The following is a 21082-nucleotide window of genomic DNA, read 5'->3' on the forward strand; positions in this document are numbered from 1 at the left end:
TATCGATAATTCAATTTATTGAGAAATTCCAAAACAGTTGGAAATAATTAATTAGGTTCTGATTCCTTTGAGGTGGCGCTGTTTTCTTAATTACTTACGTCTACATATTATATGTACTATAATATAATTATTATGAACTTCAAAATATGTATAGGTAATCAATTTGTTATTCATGATAGTTATTTCTCTGTCTCGTTCATAGGTTTCGAAACTGTATTTTACTATTGCAAGGCAACCGTCGCCGATTTATCATCTGATGTAATTTTATCGTTTCCTTAATAGTTTGATCATATCGTGGCGTGTTGTGTAACCTTTTAGTTTGAGCTTGAACTGCCTCAATCGTATTATACTGGTAGGACACGAAAAAATACTGAGAACCTGCCTGCCTGAGTGCCTACTTAAAGTAACCGGCAAACTTCTTGAGCAAATGACCTTGACTGCGCAGAACCGAATTTTAGATCACTTTGGTGGTGAGGGTGAGGCGCGACGGCAGAGGAAATCGTATCGAGCGCGTTATTGGTAGATCAGTCGAACCTTGCGCCCCGCACCGCGCCCTCGTTCCGCTTGCTCCCAAAAGTACGCTTGCGTACAGTAAAAAGTCTATCGTTATTAATCGTTAAGTTATTTATTATAATAGCTTGTTGACTTTGTTGCCATTGCTATATGTTGAGTGTTTGTTGATTTTTTATAAAAAATACACTATGCCGCGACAAACTGGTGTAGTATTCAAAAGAAAGGGTAGAAAAATTGTGTACGACGTATATTGCTTCATTATAAAACAAGAATGATATGGAAAAAGTAAAACAGACTTCGGAAGCAAGAAAAACATCAGTGAGTACTGTTAGGTGCATTATTAACGAAGCTAAAGGCTCTGACTTGCTCGCCGTGTTTCGGACTCCGGGTAAGAAAATATCAGGGAAGAAGAAAGTTACCGGAATGGATAGTTTCGTTCAATCTGTAATAAAAAGATGTAATCATAATAACTACATAACAAGCAGCGAAACTCCGTACCGTAGAAAGGATTCGAAAAATTTAAAGAAGATATAAATTTTAATGGCTCGGAATGAAGCTTACGACGAATTATGAAAGAGCTAGGCTTCAGATGGAAAAAAAACAAAGTAATCGGAAGCTGGTAATTGAAAAAAGTAACATTCGATTACTATGAATCGAATATCTTCAAAAAATAATTAATTATAGACAAAAAAGAAGACCGAACCGACCGAGTTGTAAACTACACCGATGAACCCTATGTCGACTCATCACCATGATAGCGACTCGGGTGATGAAAACAGTGATGATGATGATGGTCAAGATTATGATAACGAAAAAAAAATTACAAATACCAGCTTCGCTTCAACTGATTGAAGACCTGGCAACAGCTCTAGTTTTGACTTAATAGAAGGAATATCTATTTTACCCCAAGATTAAATTATTACAATTATTAACCTATATTTTTTGTGGATGTTCTAATAAATATATAAATAAATACATAATATGTTGATTTTAATAATTTAATAGCATTATGACGCAGAGTAAATAACGTTTTTGCACGTGAGTGTACCATGCGCGAACTTACTCCCACTACGTCGACAAATGCTCAAGAAGTTTGCCGGCTATTATACTTGTCGTAAAAAAATTGATTAGACTGACGTCCGAAAATTTTCTGACAATGCTATTTGTTTGTTATGAAGCCATCGCCGAGTCTTCTGTTAAATAGCAGTGCTTTATTTATTTAAATGAACAGCCTTGCCATACAAGCCGGGCCTTTTACCCTTTATTGATGTCGATTATCTATCGTCTATCTAAGAAGGAGCGTGTGATTGCCGTTTTTGTATATCTCGTCAATGAATACGATTTAAGAGCAATAGTCGGATTAATCTCCGGAAAAAAAATATATATGTTTCAAAAATAACTTTTCTTTAATTTTAATGTAATATAAATAAAATATTTTTACTTGCGTTAAACAGTTCAGCTGCTTTCAATGATGTCATATAAATCCTGTTCACTGTTTTGAGTTCTCAAATAGTTGTCTGATTTCATTGAGGTCAAATTTATCACCTGTTTGTAAATTTGTCGTACGGGTTTCACTTTTCATTGTTCGTATACATTGCCGCTTTATTATGCACCACTTCGGTACAACACAACACAATATAATATAAGGATAGTTTATTCCGAAGCTCAGTTTAATAAGCAAGAGCACGAAACGGAAAACCGCATCACGGGAATAAACAGAACGGCAAAAGGGGTAGTTTTAGTGTGAGCTCAACATGCCATTTGGGAATGCCCATTTTTTTACTATAAATATTTAAAAAAAAGCTAGTAAGTATAGGTACGCTACTTGCCTTCGCATGTCATATGTGAGCGCAGTTTTATGATTCAATTAACTTTTATAGTCCCTTTTATTCTGTTATTTGTAGATTAAAACTACAAAATACGGCCGTCTGATGTAGTAGTAAGTGACATGGTCACTACACAAGGGGGTCGCGGGTTCGAATCCCGCCAAGGGAAGATATTTTTATGATAAATATAAATGTCTTTTCCACGGTTATGGATGTATATTAAATATATGTATGTGTATAATAAAAATCTTACATTTATTTCCGTTATCTGGTACCTGTAACACACGTTCTTTACGAACTTATCACGGGACCAGCTAACGTGGCGTGATTGTTAGTAAATATATATATAAATATATTGTATAAACATTTTATAAGAAACGTAACAGTTCAGTACTTATGTTTTCTTATTTGTTTATATTTTTATTTTTAGCCCAAAGCCTTTTTAAGTTGAGTTACATAACATTTTTTAAATGGTATGTTTGCCAGTGTGGCGGAGTGCAATGTATTTTTTATAGTTAATCCCGTGTTACCTCAAAGTTATTTAATCATAAGTTATCGTACTATCATAATTTCGATGACGACCTGTCAGGAGCGCATTCTTTCCACGGCCGGAAATTAGAATTGTGTCCCACTCGTCCAATTTCTTTGTCAGATTCTGAATTAAATGTAGTGGATAATATCTCTCGACAAATGAGATATTTCTTAATCTGTTTCATTGATCCCATATTTTTTACAAATTAAGTTAATCAGTGTTGCCACTTTCCGAGCGTTAGGTACTTAATTTATTATATTACAATTATTTACATGAATAAAATGCTATTTCTTTTCTTTAATAGTCGCTTATTTATTCAAAATACAAACATATTTATTCGACATAGCGCTTCAAAATTAGTTTTATTCTTGTTTATTGCTCAAGCTATGATACACTAAAAACAAAAAACACTTCGGTTCAAAATAATGTATATGAAAGATATGCACAGTTATAAACATAGGTAAATAGACAAATTCTATATTTACGGTGATTATTGATATTTAATTTGTTTTATCTTCTTAATTACTTAGTAGGTAAATGACTATCATATTACCTAAGTAAACATACCTTGTTTTCATAATTTGCCAAAAAAATCTTTTACCAATAAAAAAAAGCATTGTTTTTTTCTGAAAAAACTTCTGTCTATCAATTTCACTGTTGGCACCACTGCGTAGAAGATTTGATGATACATAGTATGAGACACTTCATTATACATAGTATGATCAAAGAAATTGGATTAGTGATATCAGGGATTCGACAAGTAATTTTTGTTGAATCTCGGATGAGGATATTGAACTAGTAAGTAATATGGAAACTAGTTAGTAATATGGTAAGTAATATGGAAAAAAAATGACGTAACAAAATGTATATGTATACTGTTATACCATATCCTATTTATATATGTACGGGATTAATTTTATGTTGTATATATTAAATACTAAAATGTTGGTAATCTTATAGATGCTGCAAAAATAGTTATGTAAAATTTTCTAAATTTGACAATACATTTTTGCAGTGCATTATACTAATTTATGAGTAGTGATATTTTTGGCAAAATTCCATCAGGTGTCATGATGACGAATTGGATATTGCAAATTAAAAACTTAAAACAAATAAATAACTGATGTGAATGACTGCATTAATGTTCTCAATGCAATTTCCTCAGCTAAAAAAACGGCTTGGGTGAAATTGAAGCATGCATGCATGTTTCCAATATTGTTACGTACAGTATTGGTAAATTGTATTATTTAATACATTTAGAATCACAAAACTGTTATTTTGGTAAAATGAAGAAAGTAACTTTCTTGACCGTGCTCACGAAAAAGAAAAAAATTGGTTGTCTGTAAAGTCGGTTTACTGACGATAGTTGAACGTGACAACGTCATAAGAAAATACTGATGGAATGGTTTCATTTTTCAATTATCGCAATTATCTTTGCTATAAACAATTGACACCACATTCACTTTTCACTGAACTTCATACTTGACGAAAACATGTAAATGTATTGTTGTATAGCAGCTGTCCACGCAGATGTATCGCTCACTCAAGTAGGAGAGAGACAGATGTCGAACGCTGCCGAATGCGGAGGCCGATTGTGCCTCTTTGTCGCTCGTTGCGCGCTCTCGCTTGCACTTAAAGCCTTAAATGGAACGCCTCAGAGCGAGGTAACGCCGCATGAGTCATGTTTTTTCGTGCGTGCAGCCGGCTCCATCGAATTATAAGACGTTGTCACGTCAAAAATACATTTATGTCATTATCCAATCCCCCGCCAAAAAATAGGAACGCATCCCCATAAATGAAGCAAAAACAGATTTAAAACAAACAGCAGGAGCCCATTTTATTTTAAATACGCATAGGTACTGTAAATACCAAATCCATGTTTGTTATAAAAGAAAATATTTTGTAGGGTGTATGTAGTTATTTTCTTCATCTACTGAATATAGGAAACAATAGAAGTAATGAGTTGTGTATTATTTTAAGTACATTTAGAGCTAAGTGCGAAAAGAGCGGCTACAAATTAATAATATGAATTTCGTGAAATTGAAACTAACTAAAAGAGACTAATCATATATTGTGAAATAAAGCATTTTTCGACAGAGGCTATTTTCAGTTAAATTCAGTGTTTTAGTTTGAGTTGAACATAAAACATTAGAAACTTTCCTAGATTTTTAGTTCTTTGCTGTTTTTAGTATGATGACGTCATTAGCATCGTCTTTGTATGCCTATAGGTTAGAATGTAAGGTATGCATAGTTTGTTCCCCTTTCATCAATCTTACGTATTTTAAACTGAATATTTGTGTGACAATATGTATGTACATATATTATGTACTGATATCATAAATATTTTTAGTATTACTGTCAATCATAAAATCAGGAGAAAAATAAATTAATATAAAAAAAAAAACAAAATAAAAAAAGGAAACAAATGCGTTTACATTTGCCCCTTGCTTAATTTGTTTTTATATTTTTTTCATGTAAAAACCCTTAATAAAGTGATACAAATATTTTTATTTACAAATTAGGCGAATTTTTTTATACTTCAGTAAGTATTAATTCTTATTCGATATGAGCTTCGCATACCATTATTTCATTCGGTTGTGTAATGCGTCAATTGAGCCAGATACGAGGTTGAGGAAATGTGTAACTCTTACTGTAATGTTCAACTAGTTTACTATTTACCTCACAATGAAGAGACGGCGACATTTATATGGCGGGCCCGACCATCCAGACTCGTAGCTGTAATACAGCTCTAGCTCTACGATATCAGAACTATTCAGTAGCAGGGTTGCACAAATTAATGAAAGACAGACTTTTGCATAACATATCGCATCTTTAGACCTATAGAGACCCGACCCAAAAAATGTGTTTTTGGAAAACGTCGAATAAAGTTTTCAAACCGAAAAGACGTAGAGGAAGAGGACGGAGTGAAAGAGACCATTGGATATTAAGTTGGTCCCTTTCTAAGCTACTTTTGGTCATTTGATTGTTATGAGTCCATGCAAAAGGTCGTTCTAGGGCCATTTTTGAATTAAATTCGAAATCCGAAAATTTCGAAACGGGTCTCTATAATTCTAAAGGTGCGATATGTTCAACTGCTGAGTCCCGGGCATTGACCAGATGAATGGCTTAGGGAGGCATAGAGAACATCCATACATATGTACATATGAACAATGATTTTTATTTACGAGTATATACCTAGTCTTGCCATAAATACTGAGACAAAGGAAAAAAAATCTATTGCAAATAACATTTATTACTTTTACAGTGTGTTAGTTTAATACATAAATATAAAACAATTTAAAGTACAAAAAGCTTATTCGAAGTGGTCTCCATTGGCTGCAATACAGTCCTTTAAACGTTGAGGCCAGTCATCAATAGAAGCACGCACTGTTTCCATGGGAAACATTTTCACTGCCAATCGTACGGATTGTTTTAGGGACTCCAAATTATCATGGCGTTTAGAGCAAGCCGTACTCTTTAAAACTGACCATAAATCATAATTCAGCGGATTAAGATCGGGACTAGATGACGGCCAGTCTTCAACTCTGATGAAGTCCGAAACGTTCGTTTCTAACCAAGACTGCGTAGACCGAGCTTTATGACCTGGCGCCGAGTCTTGCTGGAAGGACCATTCTTGATTATTGAACATGGTGTTGTTAAGGGGCTTCACTACCTTCTCAAGAATGGTATCTTGATACACTTGTGCCGATGTTTTGATACTTTTTTCACAAAAGTATGGCTCAGTCACTCCTTCATAGCTAATACCCCACCAAACCATCACTGAAGTCGGATAGTGCCCACGTTGCATTCTGTCGACTAATTGGGAAGCTTTCTTAGAGCTTTGAGCAGCATAAATACGGTCAATTTTTGGTAAAAATGTTGCTCAATTGTAAAAATTTTCTCATCCGTAAACAAAAAATTTCTATGACCTCCCTTTGCGTACCGCTTCAGTAGTTGTTTAGATTTTACCACCCTATTCTCTTTTAAATTATCAGTTAAGAAATGACCAGTACGTCTCTTATAGGCTGCAAGTCCTAAGTCATCTTTTAAAATACGCGACATGGTTCTAGGTGCTATCTTCATCTCCCGAGATAAAATCTTTTGCTTTCGGACAGGATTTCTTCGAATTCTTTCCCTTACTGCTTTGACCACATTTTTCGTACGAACACTACGTGGACGGCCAGATCTTTTTCTGTTACAAACAGAGGAGGTCTCATTGCACCTATTAATAGCCCGATACACAAACATTTTACTAATACCAAGCGTATGGAGAGTTTTAAAAATTGCATTTGGCTCCACACCTACCTTGTGTAATGCAATCACAGCGATTCGGTTCTCTTTATCACCCCACTCCATTTTAATATCGCAAAATATTGTACAATGTATTGGCGCCAAAATGAGAAAGCTCAATGAGCAATCATATAAAAATTACAGATTCCAAATTCAATTGTAATATTTTGTTTATTTTTAATTGTAACAGTATTTATGGCCAGACTAAGTACATAGTCTAGTCATACATAAGTTCTGTTATAAATGAAAATGGTTTTTTTTTAAATGAAGTAATGAAGTAATGCGGTAGGCAGCGGCTTGGCTCTGCCCCTGGCATTGCTGAAGTCCATGGGCGACGGTTACCACTCACCATCAGGTGGGCCGTATGTTCGTCTGCCTACAAGGGCAATAAAAAAAGATAGCCTAAGAAACTTACAACAAACTTCGTATTATGGGTTTTTAGAAATACAGTATTTTGTTCTGCTATTATATTCTAGATGGTATACTCATTATTTAGTGATATCACATGCCCTTTCAGAAGAAACAATATTTTGGTAGCTGCTATGTTTGCTTCTCTAATCTTTTACTAAAATGTTAAAAAAATATTTACATGATTACCTTTATCACACATTCTAAATACAGGAGTAATCTCCTACCTCTTTTGAATATTCGTGGGCTCCAGCTTAATATGACACTAAAACGTTAGCTAGCTAGTCAGTATAAGTAATGAAATAAATAAATAAAACAGGTACTTTATTTAATCAAATAATGCTTATTTTAACGAGCAGAGGGGTCGCGGATTTTCCGTTGATTTTATTCTTTTCCTTTACTGCATTATGCGAGGAACGTTGTGTGAAGACTGGACGTTGATGGAGACACCCAGTAGCTCCCTGGAAAAGGTTGGGTCGGCGAGTTGGTGAAGCCTACATGTTCTTCTTTATATCGGACCCTGGAATAAAACCTTCGCGGAAAAAGGATTTTTGATAATAATATGTGATCTACAAATTTTATAATCCACAATACTAAGATTGACGTTCTTGCGTATTCACATTACTCGTTTATTATATTTCATTTTCGAAATCCGTATATTTGAACTGAATCAAACACAATTTTATTATAAAAATATAAACCTCAATATAATAGTAACATTTAATCAAAGCCAAAAGTTATTTATTTACTAAAAATTGAGTCCGTAGACAAAACAGTTATTACTGGTTATTTATTTATTTAGAATACAGACAATAGGTACAATGGGGAAAGAATAATAATAGTTGGGTATATTCAGTAAGAGTAATAATAGATTCCGTTAAAATATTCTACATTTACAATGATGATAACAATGATGATCATGATACAAAACGAACCTTAAGTAATGTAATTAAAACAAATACCTACCTGGTATTAAGTGGTTACTAGAGCCCATAGACATCTACAACGTAAATGGCGCTACCCTCCTTGAGATATGAGTTCTAAGGGGAGTGCTCTGAGGAATTGTTCGAGATGATATTGTCATCTCGTTTTTCCATCGCACCGCCCGCCACCGGAGTAGAGTTCATCCATACTACTTGGAGCCACTGCGGTCATCCACAGTGCGATTACAGAGGTCTTTTGCCACGTACCATCCGGCTATGGAATGAGCTCCCCTCCACGGTGTTTCCCGAGCGCTATGACATGTCCTTCTTCAAACGAGGCTTGTGGAGAGTATTAAGCTTTGCTTTGCTTCAGCATTGCTGAAGTCCATGGGCGACGGTAACCACTCACTATTAGGTGGGCCGTAGGCTCGTCTGCCTGCAAGGGCAATAAAAAAAAGAAACTAGGTAATGCCCCACCCTGCAAACAGAAACGCATTAACTACTTCACGGCAGAAATAGGCAGGGTGGTGGTACCTAGCCATGCGGACTCGCAGGAGGTCCTAACACCAGTAATTACGCAAATTATAATTTTGCGGGTTTGGTTTTTATTACACGATGTTATTTCTTCACCGTGGAAGTCAATCGTGATCATTTTGATAAATACGTATTTCATTAGAAAAATTGGTGCCCGCCGACAGGATTCCAACACCGGTGCATCGCTACATACGAATGCACCGGACGTCTTATCATTTAGGCCACGAAGACACGGTAAATTATAATACAGGATAATATTTTCCTAGGCTTATTGACTTTATATGCTTACTATTCATCCAGATAGCCTAATATGTATATTTACTAACTTAACTTAGTGTACCATATCAGAGGTAGGACGTGCTGTGAACACGGCTTGGAATCATCGGTACAAGTAATTTTATTTCCGCCTTGATATACGTACGAGTTTTTATTTTCAAATACAATGTTTGTTTTTTTTTAAATGTAAATTGTGTTGGTGTGCAATAAAGTGTATTCTCTCTCTCTCTCTACAATGCATTAATATATTTAGTGACACGAAAATGTAACGATATGATCGTAAAATAAGAATAATTTAAAGAAATCAGTACCTATCGAAAAACAGATGGCGTTAGCTAAGCGAACTTGAATCTCTAGGTATCATTTAGCGTAGTGACGTCAACATTGCCCTTGGCCGACTATAGGCTTTATCGTCGAGCGAACATGACCTAGTTCCTAGTTCGATAGATTTCAGCTTTACAATTTCAATGTAGGTATATTTCACAAATACACTGATCGCTCACTGCAAGAACTCAGTTTCAGAGCGCAGTTTTAATGCTCACCGTGGTGATAAATGTCACAAATTTTAATACCAGCTATAAATGTGATTATATGATAATTTTATTTGCAACAACCGTGTGACTAAATTGTTTTAAGTTGACGAGTAAACAACATTTAAAAAAACCCTTTCTACACACAAAAATGGATTAAAATATAACTGAATATTGCAATGTTTAATTTTATAAAACCAACCGGATCTTCTCAGTGGATCGCGATTCCGATCCGGTGGTAGATTCTGTAAATGACTGCTCTCACTAGGGCCGGTGCTAGCAAATTAACTCAGGTTGAACGCGTGAGTTCACTTATTTGCCCGCGCGAAGCTGTAATGGCCTCTTAGGCTACCAGCAAATAGGTAGTGAAATAAAAAAACTAACATTGGGCGTTCGAACCTGAATACCTTTACCTTTTTGCTTTCTCACGTAACAGTTTAAACAAGATTCTATCGTAGTCACTACCATTTCAAGACGGACCGTATATATTAGGAGTATAAAGTATGAAATTGCCGATTTGTACTGAAAAAATGAAATTCGTTTTTTTTATATAAATTTTTTATTACATCAAAATACCTACCCTTATTATCTATACATTGCTGCCATCTGATAGGAAGGTCATGTATCCCTTTGCGATAGAACTTGGGTGATCTAAATTCTACCAACTGTGTGAAAGCATTGTGTACTGCCTCCTGGGAAGAAAACTTTTATCACGTAGAAAATATGTTCAAATCACGAAAAAAAAATGGTAGTCCGTTGGAGCAAGGTCTGGCGAGTACGGAGGGTGACGAATGGCTTCTAATTACAATTTCTGTAGAGTTAAAACGGTTTCTCGTGCTGTCTCGCGTTATCATGGAGCAATAATGGTGAAGATCGATTCATGAGTCAGGGCTGTTCCACTGCAAGTTTTGCTATCATTGTTCTGAGTTCGGCACAGTAGATATCTGCCGATATTGTTTGACCAGATCGAAAAAAGGTGTAGTGAATAACATCATGCTGAGACCACCAAACAGTTACCACTACCTTTTTATTGGTAAGCTTTGCTTTAGGACATTGTTGCGGCGTTTGACCTGTGGTCAGCCATTGCGTTTTTCGCTTACGGTTATGGTAAAGAATCCACTTTTCATCACATGTCACAATTCGATCCGATATTCCTTCATTTCTATATCGATTCAACAAGGCAATACAAGTTTCAACACGTGTTTCTTTCTGCAGATTAGTCAAATCACGAGGCACATATTTTTTCCTAATGAGAATGACTTCCACGATGGTCCCATCATCGTTCAATAAAAATCAAAACCGCAGTAATTATAATTTGACTAAACTATACAATTGAGACATGACCTCAAGCGTCAAGGTGGGTAGGGACACGTGATGCCTATGGGCTCCAGTTTATATTTAACAACAGGTGGGCCGTGAGCCTATTGACTGACACATCTAAGCAATAAATAAAAATTCATGACGGCTTGAAATCACCAGTAAAGCCTGAATGCTTGAATAAAGACAAATTTAACTCTAGTATGCACCCGGTATATACTGAACCGAATCGATTGGAAAATACGTTGTGCGTTGTATTTCAGTGCAGTATTACAGCATGGAATACGAGTATAAAATGTAACATCCTTATTTATGAATAACATCCGTAGCTTGGTTAAAAGCTTTTTCTGAAACAGTAATGAAATTGATAGCATTGAAATAAAACAAAAATACATATTATATGATATTAAAATCGTATAATTAAAATAGCGCAAAAATGAAACTGAATTAAAGAAATACTATTCTTATTTATTCTAAAAACTGCTTATCTACAGCTATCTATACTGCTTATCGATAGCCGTCTATAATACATAGCAATTTTTTTTGTAGACTAAAATATAAATCGGATTTAAAAAAAACACAAAAGCATATACTCCATTCCATTTTTCAGTACAATCACCGTTAAAATATCCTCCCTTGACACATTATACTCGCTTGAAAAAAAAAAAGAAGTTACTCAATGTAATCGTGTTCCCTAATATCGTAATCTCTAATACGTAGTAATACGAACTATCGTTAAATTTGTAGTCTTGTGTACATATTATGTATATTTCTATCGTAAAACATTCACATTTATTCCAATATGAATTTGAATGTCGTCATTAGGGTCTGAAGTAGTAAAAGTAACAGCTAAAAAAGCCTTTAGTGATATTATGAGACAAGACATCATTTGGCGGACTGGGATATCTAGGTTAGTCTTTCCCAGATGCTACCTACTTCTGACAAATAGTTACACTATAACTATTAAACGTAGATATTGCCGGTTAACCAAAGAGCATAGTAAAGATTGGATGCGCCGTTTGACTACAAAATTTTCAAAATTAATTATTAATCCAATTAAAACAAAAACTACTAATGTCAACATAATTAAAGTATATCGATACTTTACACATAAATAAACATTAGAATTCATTATTTTAACTTTGTATCGGATATCTTTTGTTCGTGTCTTTTAAGAGTTCAATAACATGTGATCCAATAAGTCTATTCAAACTTATACAGCAAGAGCCCGCGACGGCCAGACCTTCTTTATTTTATTAAAGCTGAAAGTTTCTCTGTGTATGTCACCAGCATAGGTAAGAACGACCCGCGACTATAGAGTTCCGATTGTGGTGGTTACTTGGGCAAGTAACTAGCAGTATAGGTATATAAAATAGTACTTAAAATTCGTTAAAGTATAAAGCTATTTTTTTTTTTTTTTTTTTTTTTTTTTTTTTTTTTTTTTTTTTTTTTTTTTTTATTGCTTAGATGGGTGGACGAGCTCACAGCCCACCTGGTGTGAAGTGGTTACTGGAGCCCATAGACATCTACAACGTAAATGCGCCACCCACCCCGAGATACAAGTTCTAAGGTCTCAAGTATAGTTACAACGGCTGCCCCACCCTTCAAACCGAAACGCATTACTGCTTCACGGCAGAAATAGGCAGGGTGGTGGTACCCACCCGCGCAGACTCACAAGAGGTCCTACCACCAGTAATTACGCAAATCATAATTTTGCGGGTTTCATTTTTATTACACGATGTTATTCCTTCACCGTGGAAGCCAATCGTGAACATTTGTTAAGTACATATTTCATTAGAAAAATTGGTACCCGCCTGCGGGATTCGAACACCGTTGCATCGCTCGATACGAATGCACCGGACGTCTTATCCGTTAGGCCACGACGACTTCAACTTTTTTTTTATTATTTACTCCAGAATATCTTTAGAAATCACGAGATTTTTTTTTATTGCTTAGATGTGTGGACGCGCTCACAGCCCACCTGGTGTTAAGTGGTTACTGGAGCCCATAGACATCTACAACGTAAATGCGCCACACACCTTGAGATATAGTTTTTTTTTTATTGCCTTTGTAGGCAGACGGGCATACGGCCCACCTGGGTGAGTGGTTACCGTCGCTCATGGACTTCAGCAATGCCAGGGGCAGAGTCAAGCCGCTGCCTACCGAAAAAGTTCTAAGGTCTCAGTATAGTCACAACGGCTGCCCCGCCCGTCAAACCGAAACGCATTACTGCTTTACGGCAAAAATAGGCGGGGCGGTGGTACCTACCCGTGCGGACTCACAAGAAGTCCTACCACCAGTAATTACGCAAATTATAATTTTGCGAGTTTGGTTTTTATTACACGATGTTATTCCTTCACCGTGGAAGTCAATCGTGAACATTTGTTAAGTACGTATTTCATTTCATGGAAGGCTATGCTCGACTTCTGCGAGTGCACCATCTCGCAGAAGGAGGCGGCGGGGCGAGTGAGGCAAAGCTCTCCTCACTACGTAGAAACCCGCCGCCGCCGAGCAGGGGGTCGGGACCGGGGTCGTATCCGTGACCTGGCCCCCTAAGAGCTAGGGGTCCCACCCGTTTTGTGCGGGGAGAGACCCAGACGTGGGGTGGCGTGCTTTGCACGCTCACCCGCAGTAGGAAGCCGGGTAATGGTAGACCGCGTTCCCCCGACCGCTCTGGGGGAAGGTGTAACGCGGCGCCATCAAAGCGGGCTCTCAGCCCGCTGAACGAGGGAACCGGTGGTCGTGTCGCTGGCGGCCGCCGGTCCGGCGTCCGTGGGACGGTGGGATGGATGTAATGTGCTCTGCGTCAACCCTGTCCCGCCGTTTCAATAGCCCCGACTGGGCTCCGGCCCGGTCCGAGGTAGGGCGCCGGTTGTGAGCGGCAGGAGTTTTTAGTGAGGTTCAACTCCCACATACCCCACCTGCCGCGCGGGTGGGGATCCGGCGATTTTCTCCTGTGGAAAAAAAAAAGTACGTATTTCACTAGAAAAATTGGTACCCGCCTGCGGGATTCGCACACCGGTGCATCGTTCGATACGAATGCACCGGACGTCTTATCCTTTAGGCCACAACGACTTCAAATCGACTTCGATATCCATTGCCGGACAATTTTTACAGTTGCTACCCCCTGCCAGATACCCCTAAACTTTAATAAATTTTAATTACACTTTCGTTATACTACAAAAGCTGAATTTTATATATGTTACTTAGGAACTTATAAAAATAGGTTACCCCAATAGCCAGACAGTTTTAATGGTTCTTACATCTTGCCAGACACACTGAGAGCCCGCTGTAGGTGCGAGCGCGAGGTAACAACTGTTCATGCGGATGTGAGTGAGAGTGCTTAGTCTATTGCGAACTTTTACTGCACATCAGTTGTCATTTATGAAATTTATCCTGCGTTCTTTAGGAAAGGAAAATTAAAACCATACAAAACATTAAAAAAATATCCAGTGTACTAGGAAGTATTAGGAAGTACTTTAAGGTACTATTTTATATACCTTTACTGCCTGTTACCTGCCCAAGTAACCACAATCGGAACTCTATAGTCGCGGGTCGTTCTTACCTGTGTTGGAGACATACACGGAGAAACTTTCAGTTTTTATAAAATAACGAAGATCTGGTCGTCGCGGGCTGTTGGGCTATTACCCTGTTTTACCTTGCGAAACAACATAACTTCTTGGTTAGATGATTGCTGTGCAACAATGTGACTAATCGTACCATGGGACATAGCGCTATCAAAAAAAAGCGTGTGTATTTCTTGTGTTTCCGGCTAATTTCACTCTTGTCCTATCGATTAGCTGAAAATGGTTCTCATTGTCCCCTCACGAGTTCGTGGTTTCCCTGGTGTCCGATACTCGATGTATAGCATAAAGCCGAAGCACAGCACAATGTGGATATCACCGCCGCTCTCGCTCAACACGAGGTCAAAGTCTCCATTGCTTTAGAATAACAACATTTTCGTGGCCTTCAACACTAAATACACGATTATTGCAGGCTTATGATACGCCTTCCCACCAGGAATCAGGCAAGAAAATAAGACATTGATAAATACATATTATTATGTACATTTAAATATCTTAAAACTAGCGGCGGGATACAAACTTATTATTGCTTCCTTACTAATAATACCGTTTTATTAGTGCTATTTACTGCTAGTGCAGGAGGGGGAGTATTAGTAAGCTCCGTTAGGTACCACCAAGTTGGCTATTTTCTACTGTAGAGCATCATGTGTTCCGTCTCCAAGAGTTATAGCGCCAGGATCATGAGCTAGTCCATCCCGGTCTAGGGCTATAAAAAGAGAACCGTAGTAAAGCTGAAGCGGTTTACGATGAGGGCAACTTTTAACCAGAAACTGTATCATCGACCTTTTCTATTGGGTAGGCTTCCTCTCGTATAACTCCAAAACTATTGGTGAGATCTTAATTAAACGAAATAGGATAGGTACACATACATAATATGTATAAACAAATAGAGTCAAACTAAAAACCAACTTTTTGTTTCTTTTTTGAAGGCGGTTAAGAATAGATCGTAAAACATGACATGAATGTCACACGCACAAAAAATTACCGTACAGAACAATTGTACAGAAAATCTACATTTCGGAACCCATATATATACATTTTTTATTGCCCTTGGCAGACGAGCATACGGCCCGTCTGATGGTGAATGGTTACCGTCGCCCATGGACGTCAGAAATGCCAAGGGCAGAGCCAAGCCGCTCCTTACCGTTAAGTTTACTCCACAAACCTCGTTTGAGAAAGGACATGTCATAGCGCTCGGAAAACCCCGTGGAGGGGGCTCATTCCAAAGCCGGATGTTGTGTGGCAAAAAATATCTCTGAAAACGCACTGTGGATGAAGTCCCTCCGCAGAGGTTCCAAAGGATTCGTGAGAATGGGATTATCGACAATCCGAACGGCCCCCTTCTATATGGAGTCAAAGTAGCTGGTAGCCGGGAGCCCCGGCACAGAGGTAGAAGCAGTACTCCACGCGATGCTGGACTTGTGCTTTATAAAGCAAAAATCTTTGTTCAGGCGTGGTACCGCTTCACTCTGTTGAGGACTCCCAGCATTTTGGACGCCACCTTGGCTTTGCCCTCCAAATGACTCTGAAATTGGACAACTCGAAATGTCGACCCCATTTAAAAAAAAGTAGCTATTTAATATATTATAGGATATAGATAGAATATCCTGTATTATGACAATAATAATAATACGTAAACACATTTATATTCCAGGTTTCGGAATTCGGTCCACTGCCATGCTCGGTGGTGACGACCACTAGGAAATTTTTCACTGTCCTAGCATCGGTTATATTCTTTGGCAACGTTCTTATACTGCGTCAATTTATCGGAGCTGCTCTTGTGTTTTCTGGTGAGTTTATATAAATCGCTGTCTTTGTCAGTTCTTTACGATATTCTCTTTACAAATTGAAGTAAAATATGTCTCTGTACTCTTGAACATATGAAATTACCTTTTAGGTTATATAACATTGAAAAGGCGGGTAGTAAAAAACATAACATTAATTTTTATTTATTGGTTTCCAGGTTTGTTTTTGGATATCTTCTACAGCAAAGGAAAGGGTCAAACACCCAAGCGGGCTATAGACAAATGATATAACAAAGAATTCGTTTAAATAATTAGCCAAATAATATGGTAAATACAAAAAGATATGTTGTCTATTAACTAATTAATTTTTTCCAATATAAATGTAAGTACATGTCGTTTGAATTATGCCTTAATAGAACCGCGAAACTAAGAGATTTCGCTAAACGGATACCACGTAATAAAATATGATCTCCTGTGACAATCTTTATTTATTCAAACCAAAAAATATTTGCCGGAGACATCTTTTTAAAAAAAAATTTTTCGTATGCGTTGTTCACCTGTATTTGTTAATAGATTAAGCAAAATTATTTTTTACATTTTGTACAATAGTATAATAATATGTAAGTGTAGCTTTTTATATTGTGTATTTAGACACGTCATTTCTATTAAAATGACGAGACAGTTTACATTGTTTTACGATAGTTTGACTGATAATGAATTTGAATACAGAGAAAATTATATTGTGTGATTTTTAATTCCAATCGTAAATCTTAAGTTTTGATATAGTTTTTAACCAATAGTTAATTATACAATAATCGGATATACCATATCTGTTTAGATCAATAAAAAATACGTTACTGTTGGCAGTAACAAAACATTTTTTTTTAAAGAAAATAAAAACAGCTCTCTCAAATCATAAAATCGAAAACAATGAAGTTTTTTTTTATTATTTAGTCCCGATCGTTCTAGGTGAGCCTAAAGTTCAATTATTGGTGGCCTAAAATAAGTATACTATAGGAATATATATAATATATACTATAGGAATATACTATATAAATTGGTATGCATTGAAAAACCACGCTTTGTAAATTCTGTTCGATAAGACAAACGTAATGGATACTACTAAACTTGATGAGTTTGTCAGTAGCAAAATGCTTCGTTTCTCGTTCAGGGCTACATCAGTCAGATGGTATGTAGTAGGTACATTAGTGTTGTGTCATCAGTTACAAAGACTCATGATACACTAATTAGAACTCGTTGAAATTTAAATCGAGACGTTGAATTGCCTGCAAACGTCCTCTAAATGCATACATACAGGTAAAAAAAAAAAAAAAACATGGACGGATCTTTTGTACTTATCATCGTGATTTTGCCTCATTCTATCTTTTCAAATATATAAGTTTATCAAAACGCAAACTGCCGAACCGTTTCCTTAAAATCAATACTAACATTTAATTTCAATATAATAGTAATTGTGTTGCGTCGCGTAAAATGCCACATCTACCTTGTACGGCGATCTGTGTGCTGAATGACTGAAATCGATAATTACCGGGCTTGCGGCAGAGAAGAACGGGGACACAATGAGAGCATAAATTCAATGTAATTTTTGTAACAACAATGCATTACAAAATCATATCTACTTTAAACCGTCAAATAGTATGTGCAAATCATTGTTTACGTTCGTCAAAATAGTACATACATACTTTCGAACGGTTTACGCGCTTACAAAATATCACAACGATTGTTTTGATCCTTAGCCGTGAACGTGGTAGTGGTAGGAATCAATTTCTATTGATAATAAATAAATCTGACAAAATCCGTAATCGAAGCAATTACAGTAATTGCTTATTCTTATCTTTTATTGTTTTCTTATAGCTCACCTGGCCTAAAGTAAAGTGATTATCGGAGCCCATAGACCTCAACGGGAATGGCGCCACCCACCTCGAGAAATGAGGTCGTAGTCTTCATTGTATTACATAACGTCAACTGCATTCATTAAATCGTAACGCATAACTGCTTCAAGGTAGGAATTGGCAGGATAGTGACTGCCATTCACGCGGGCTCACAATACGCCATATCACGTGGGAATGCCGGGTGACGATCGCAATATGATGATATAAATACTAAGACAAGGGTGTTACCCACTTTTCATTGAGATCTCAGGTCTCCTTGGGAAGCGCTCGGACAGATGTTAGCAAAACCCGCCCCTCCTGCCTGAGCCTCACTCTACCTGTCCTGGAGAAACTGGAAAGGCCTCCGGGCTCTAAGTAATCCTTCTTTCCTAAAAAAAAAACACCGTTTTCCGGAGAATTCCTTAGTCGCCTTTTACGATTCTCACGCGAAGAGTGAGGGTGGTGTTAGTTTAAGCCAAATATGTCTCAAAAATAAGAATAATTTCTGACACAACTTGCAGATCATGCCAAATTCAAAGAGATTGAATAAATATCAACACGTATAGTATATATAATTTTATTTTAAGGGTGAATAATATATTTTTTTCAAACTACGGGTGTTGCAGGAATAGTTATTTCCACGGAAATCAATTCAGAAATGAGTGACAATTATCCATAACACAATTTACCTGCAATTTGTGTTTTCAGCATTTAAATTTTTGCAATTGTCGCCACTTTTAATAGTGCGTTTCCATTGTTTCGGTTTTTCTACATTATATTAGTATTTTACATTATATTATTCTTTATTGAAATAATTAACTCTTAACTAGATACGCACCAATACAAATGCGGCGTCGCTTCGAGATATCTTGCAGATCCACTCCCTCTTTATATTAGAAACTCGTCTTTAGTGCATCGCTTCTTGGTGTCACATATAATAAAAACATTTGGATAAGTAAAAACTTAATAAAGTACAATAATAACAACAGAGAAATTTTAAAATGTGATATTTTTATTTACATATTCATTAAGGTCCTTGTAATTTGTTCTTCATACAATCTTTTCTGTATCCTGAGAGAAAGAATATATAGAATCAATAAATAGACACCCGTTGGACTGGATATTTTTTCTAGTTTCAATCTAAATGACATGTATTTTCGGCCCATAAAATTTAAAGCCAACACCATAACGCCATTTCCGGTTTTCAACGGGGAGTGGGCGAGAGTGATGAAAGTAGGTCAGTCAATTAATAAAATGAGCTAGAATAAATAACGGCAAAATTACTATTTATCGATATTCCAGTATTCGAGACGAACATTGAGCAAAGTAAATTTTAACAAAATAAATAATAAAGACTCAACCTCAGCATATTGACGTGACAACGTCTTATAATTCGATGGAGCCGGCTGCACGCACGAAAAAACATGACTCATGCGGCGTTACCTCGCTCTGAAGCGTTCCATTTACGGCTTGAAGTGCAAGCGAGAGCGCGCAACGAACGACAAAGAAGCACAATCGCCCTCCGCGTTCGGCAGCGTTCGACATATCTCTCTCCTACTTGAATGAGCGATGCATCCGCGTAGACAGCTGCTATACAATTATACATTTACATGTTTTCGTCAAGTATAAAGTTCAGTGAAAAGTGAATGTGGTATCAATTGTCCATACAAAATATATATCAAACAAATAAAATTAAAAATTTCTTTTGAAAAATGAAACCATTCCATCAGTATTTTCTTATGGCGTTGTCACGTTCAACTATTTTCAGTAAACCGACTTTACAGACAACCGATTTTTTTGTTACACTTAGCCGCTAGTGAAATCATTTTTGTATCGGAAATACCCAATATGGATAATTAAAGCCACAATTCACACAACGCATTTGCAGTCAATAAACAACTATATAGCGGCGATTGAAATGCGCGTAATTTATCGCTAGGCCATGACCTAGTTAGATGCGAGGTATCGGATGCTCTATGTTGTCGTAGCTGTCTACATTTTATCAATGTTGACATGGAATAGGTAAGGTAGGAGATCACCAACCTGAAAGAAAAAAAAAACAATACATTCGCCTTTGACCCCTCAATAATACAATAAGCAATTACAATGAGTTATCGAACCTTTGAAGCCAATTATAAGACTTACGCTTATTCGAGTAATGCCTATCAAGAGTTCGATAAAATTATTCCCAACAGTTTGCTAGGTCGTTGATAATTAAACTGGTGAAACAATTTCTTCAAATGTAAAAAAAAAAAAATTAATACGCCTATCGAAGTCGGGACTGTCCCTTTTTTAAATTGTTCCAAATTCTGACGGCTTCTCGACGTTGTATCCTTTTAATAGGACTATAAAGCTTCCATAACTCATCATCATATTCAGAATACCACCAATAAGAAAAAAACCAAAGACCGAATACATATAATATGCTAATTAACAAAGTAACACATGGATAATATTTATATTGGATTCCCCAAATAATATGAATGTGAACCCTTAAATTCACTATCATACCCTTGTTAGCATTAAAGATCTGTTGAATCTGTCTGTCTGTTATTGAAAGTACTGATTTGTACAATAAAATGTATTAATATAATAAAATACGTAAAATGTGTACCGACTAGATTTTAAATAATAATGTAATTATTTTTCCGTACTAAATATTATGTAATCCATTATATTTTACATTTATTTACAGTCTTCCTCGTAGTTATT

At 36.5% G+C, this 21082-nt stretch overlaps 1 protein-coding gene across 1 annotated transcript in view; it reads left to right on the top strand.

Annotated features, from left to right (window-relative positions):
* LOC101744151 (solute carrier family 35 member B1 homolog) overlaps nt 1–17406 on the top strand; it is a 33120-nt gene extending 15714 nt beyond the window's left edge. Inside the window, exons 6-7 of the mRNA XM_038010971.2 lie at nt 16388–16523; nt 16697–17406. Of these exons, the coding sequence (XP_037866899.1) occupies nt 16388–16523; nt 16697–16764 (204 nt within the window). The 3' untranslated portion in view covers nt 16765–17406. The remainder of the gene's footprint in view (nt 1–16387; nt 16524–16696) is intronic.
* Nucleotides 17407–21082: the final 3676 nt, after the last annotated feature.

This window comes from Bombyx mori, chromosome 1, assembly GCF_030269925.1.
Source record: "Bombyx mori chromosome 1, ASM3026992v2".
In the NCBI taxonomy this organism is placed as follows: Eukaryota; Metazoa; Arthropoda; class Insecta; order Lepidoptera; family Bombycidae; genus Bombyx; species Bombyx mori.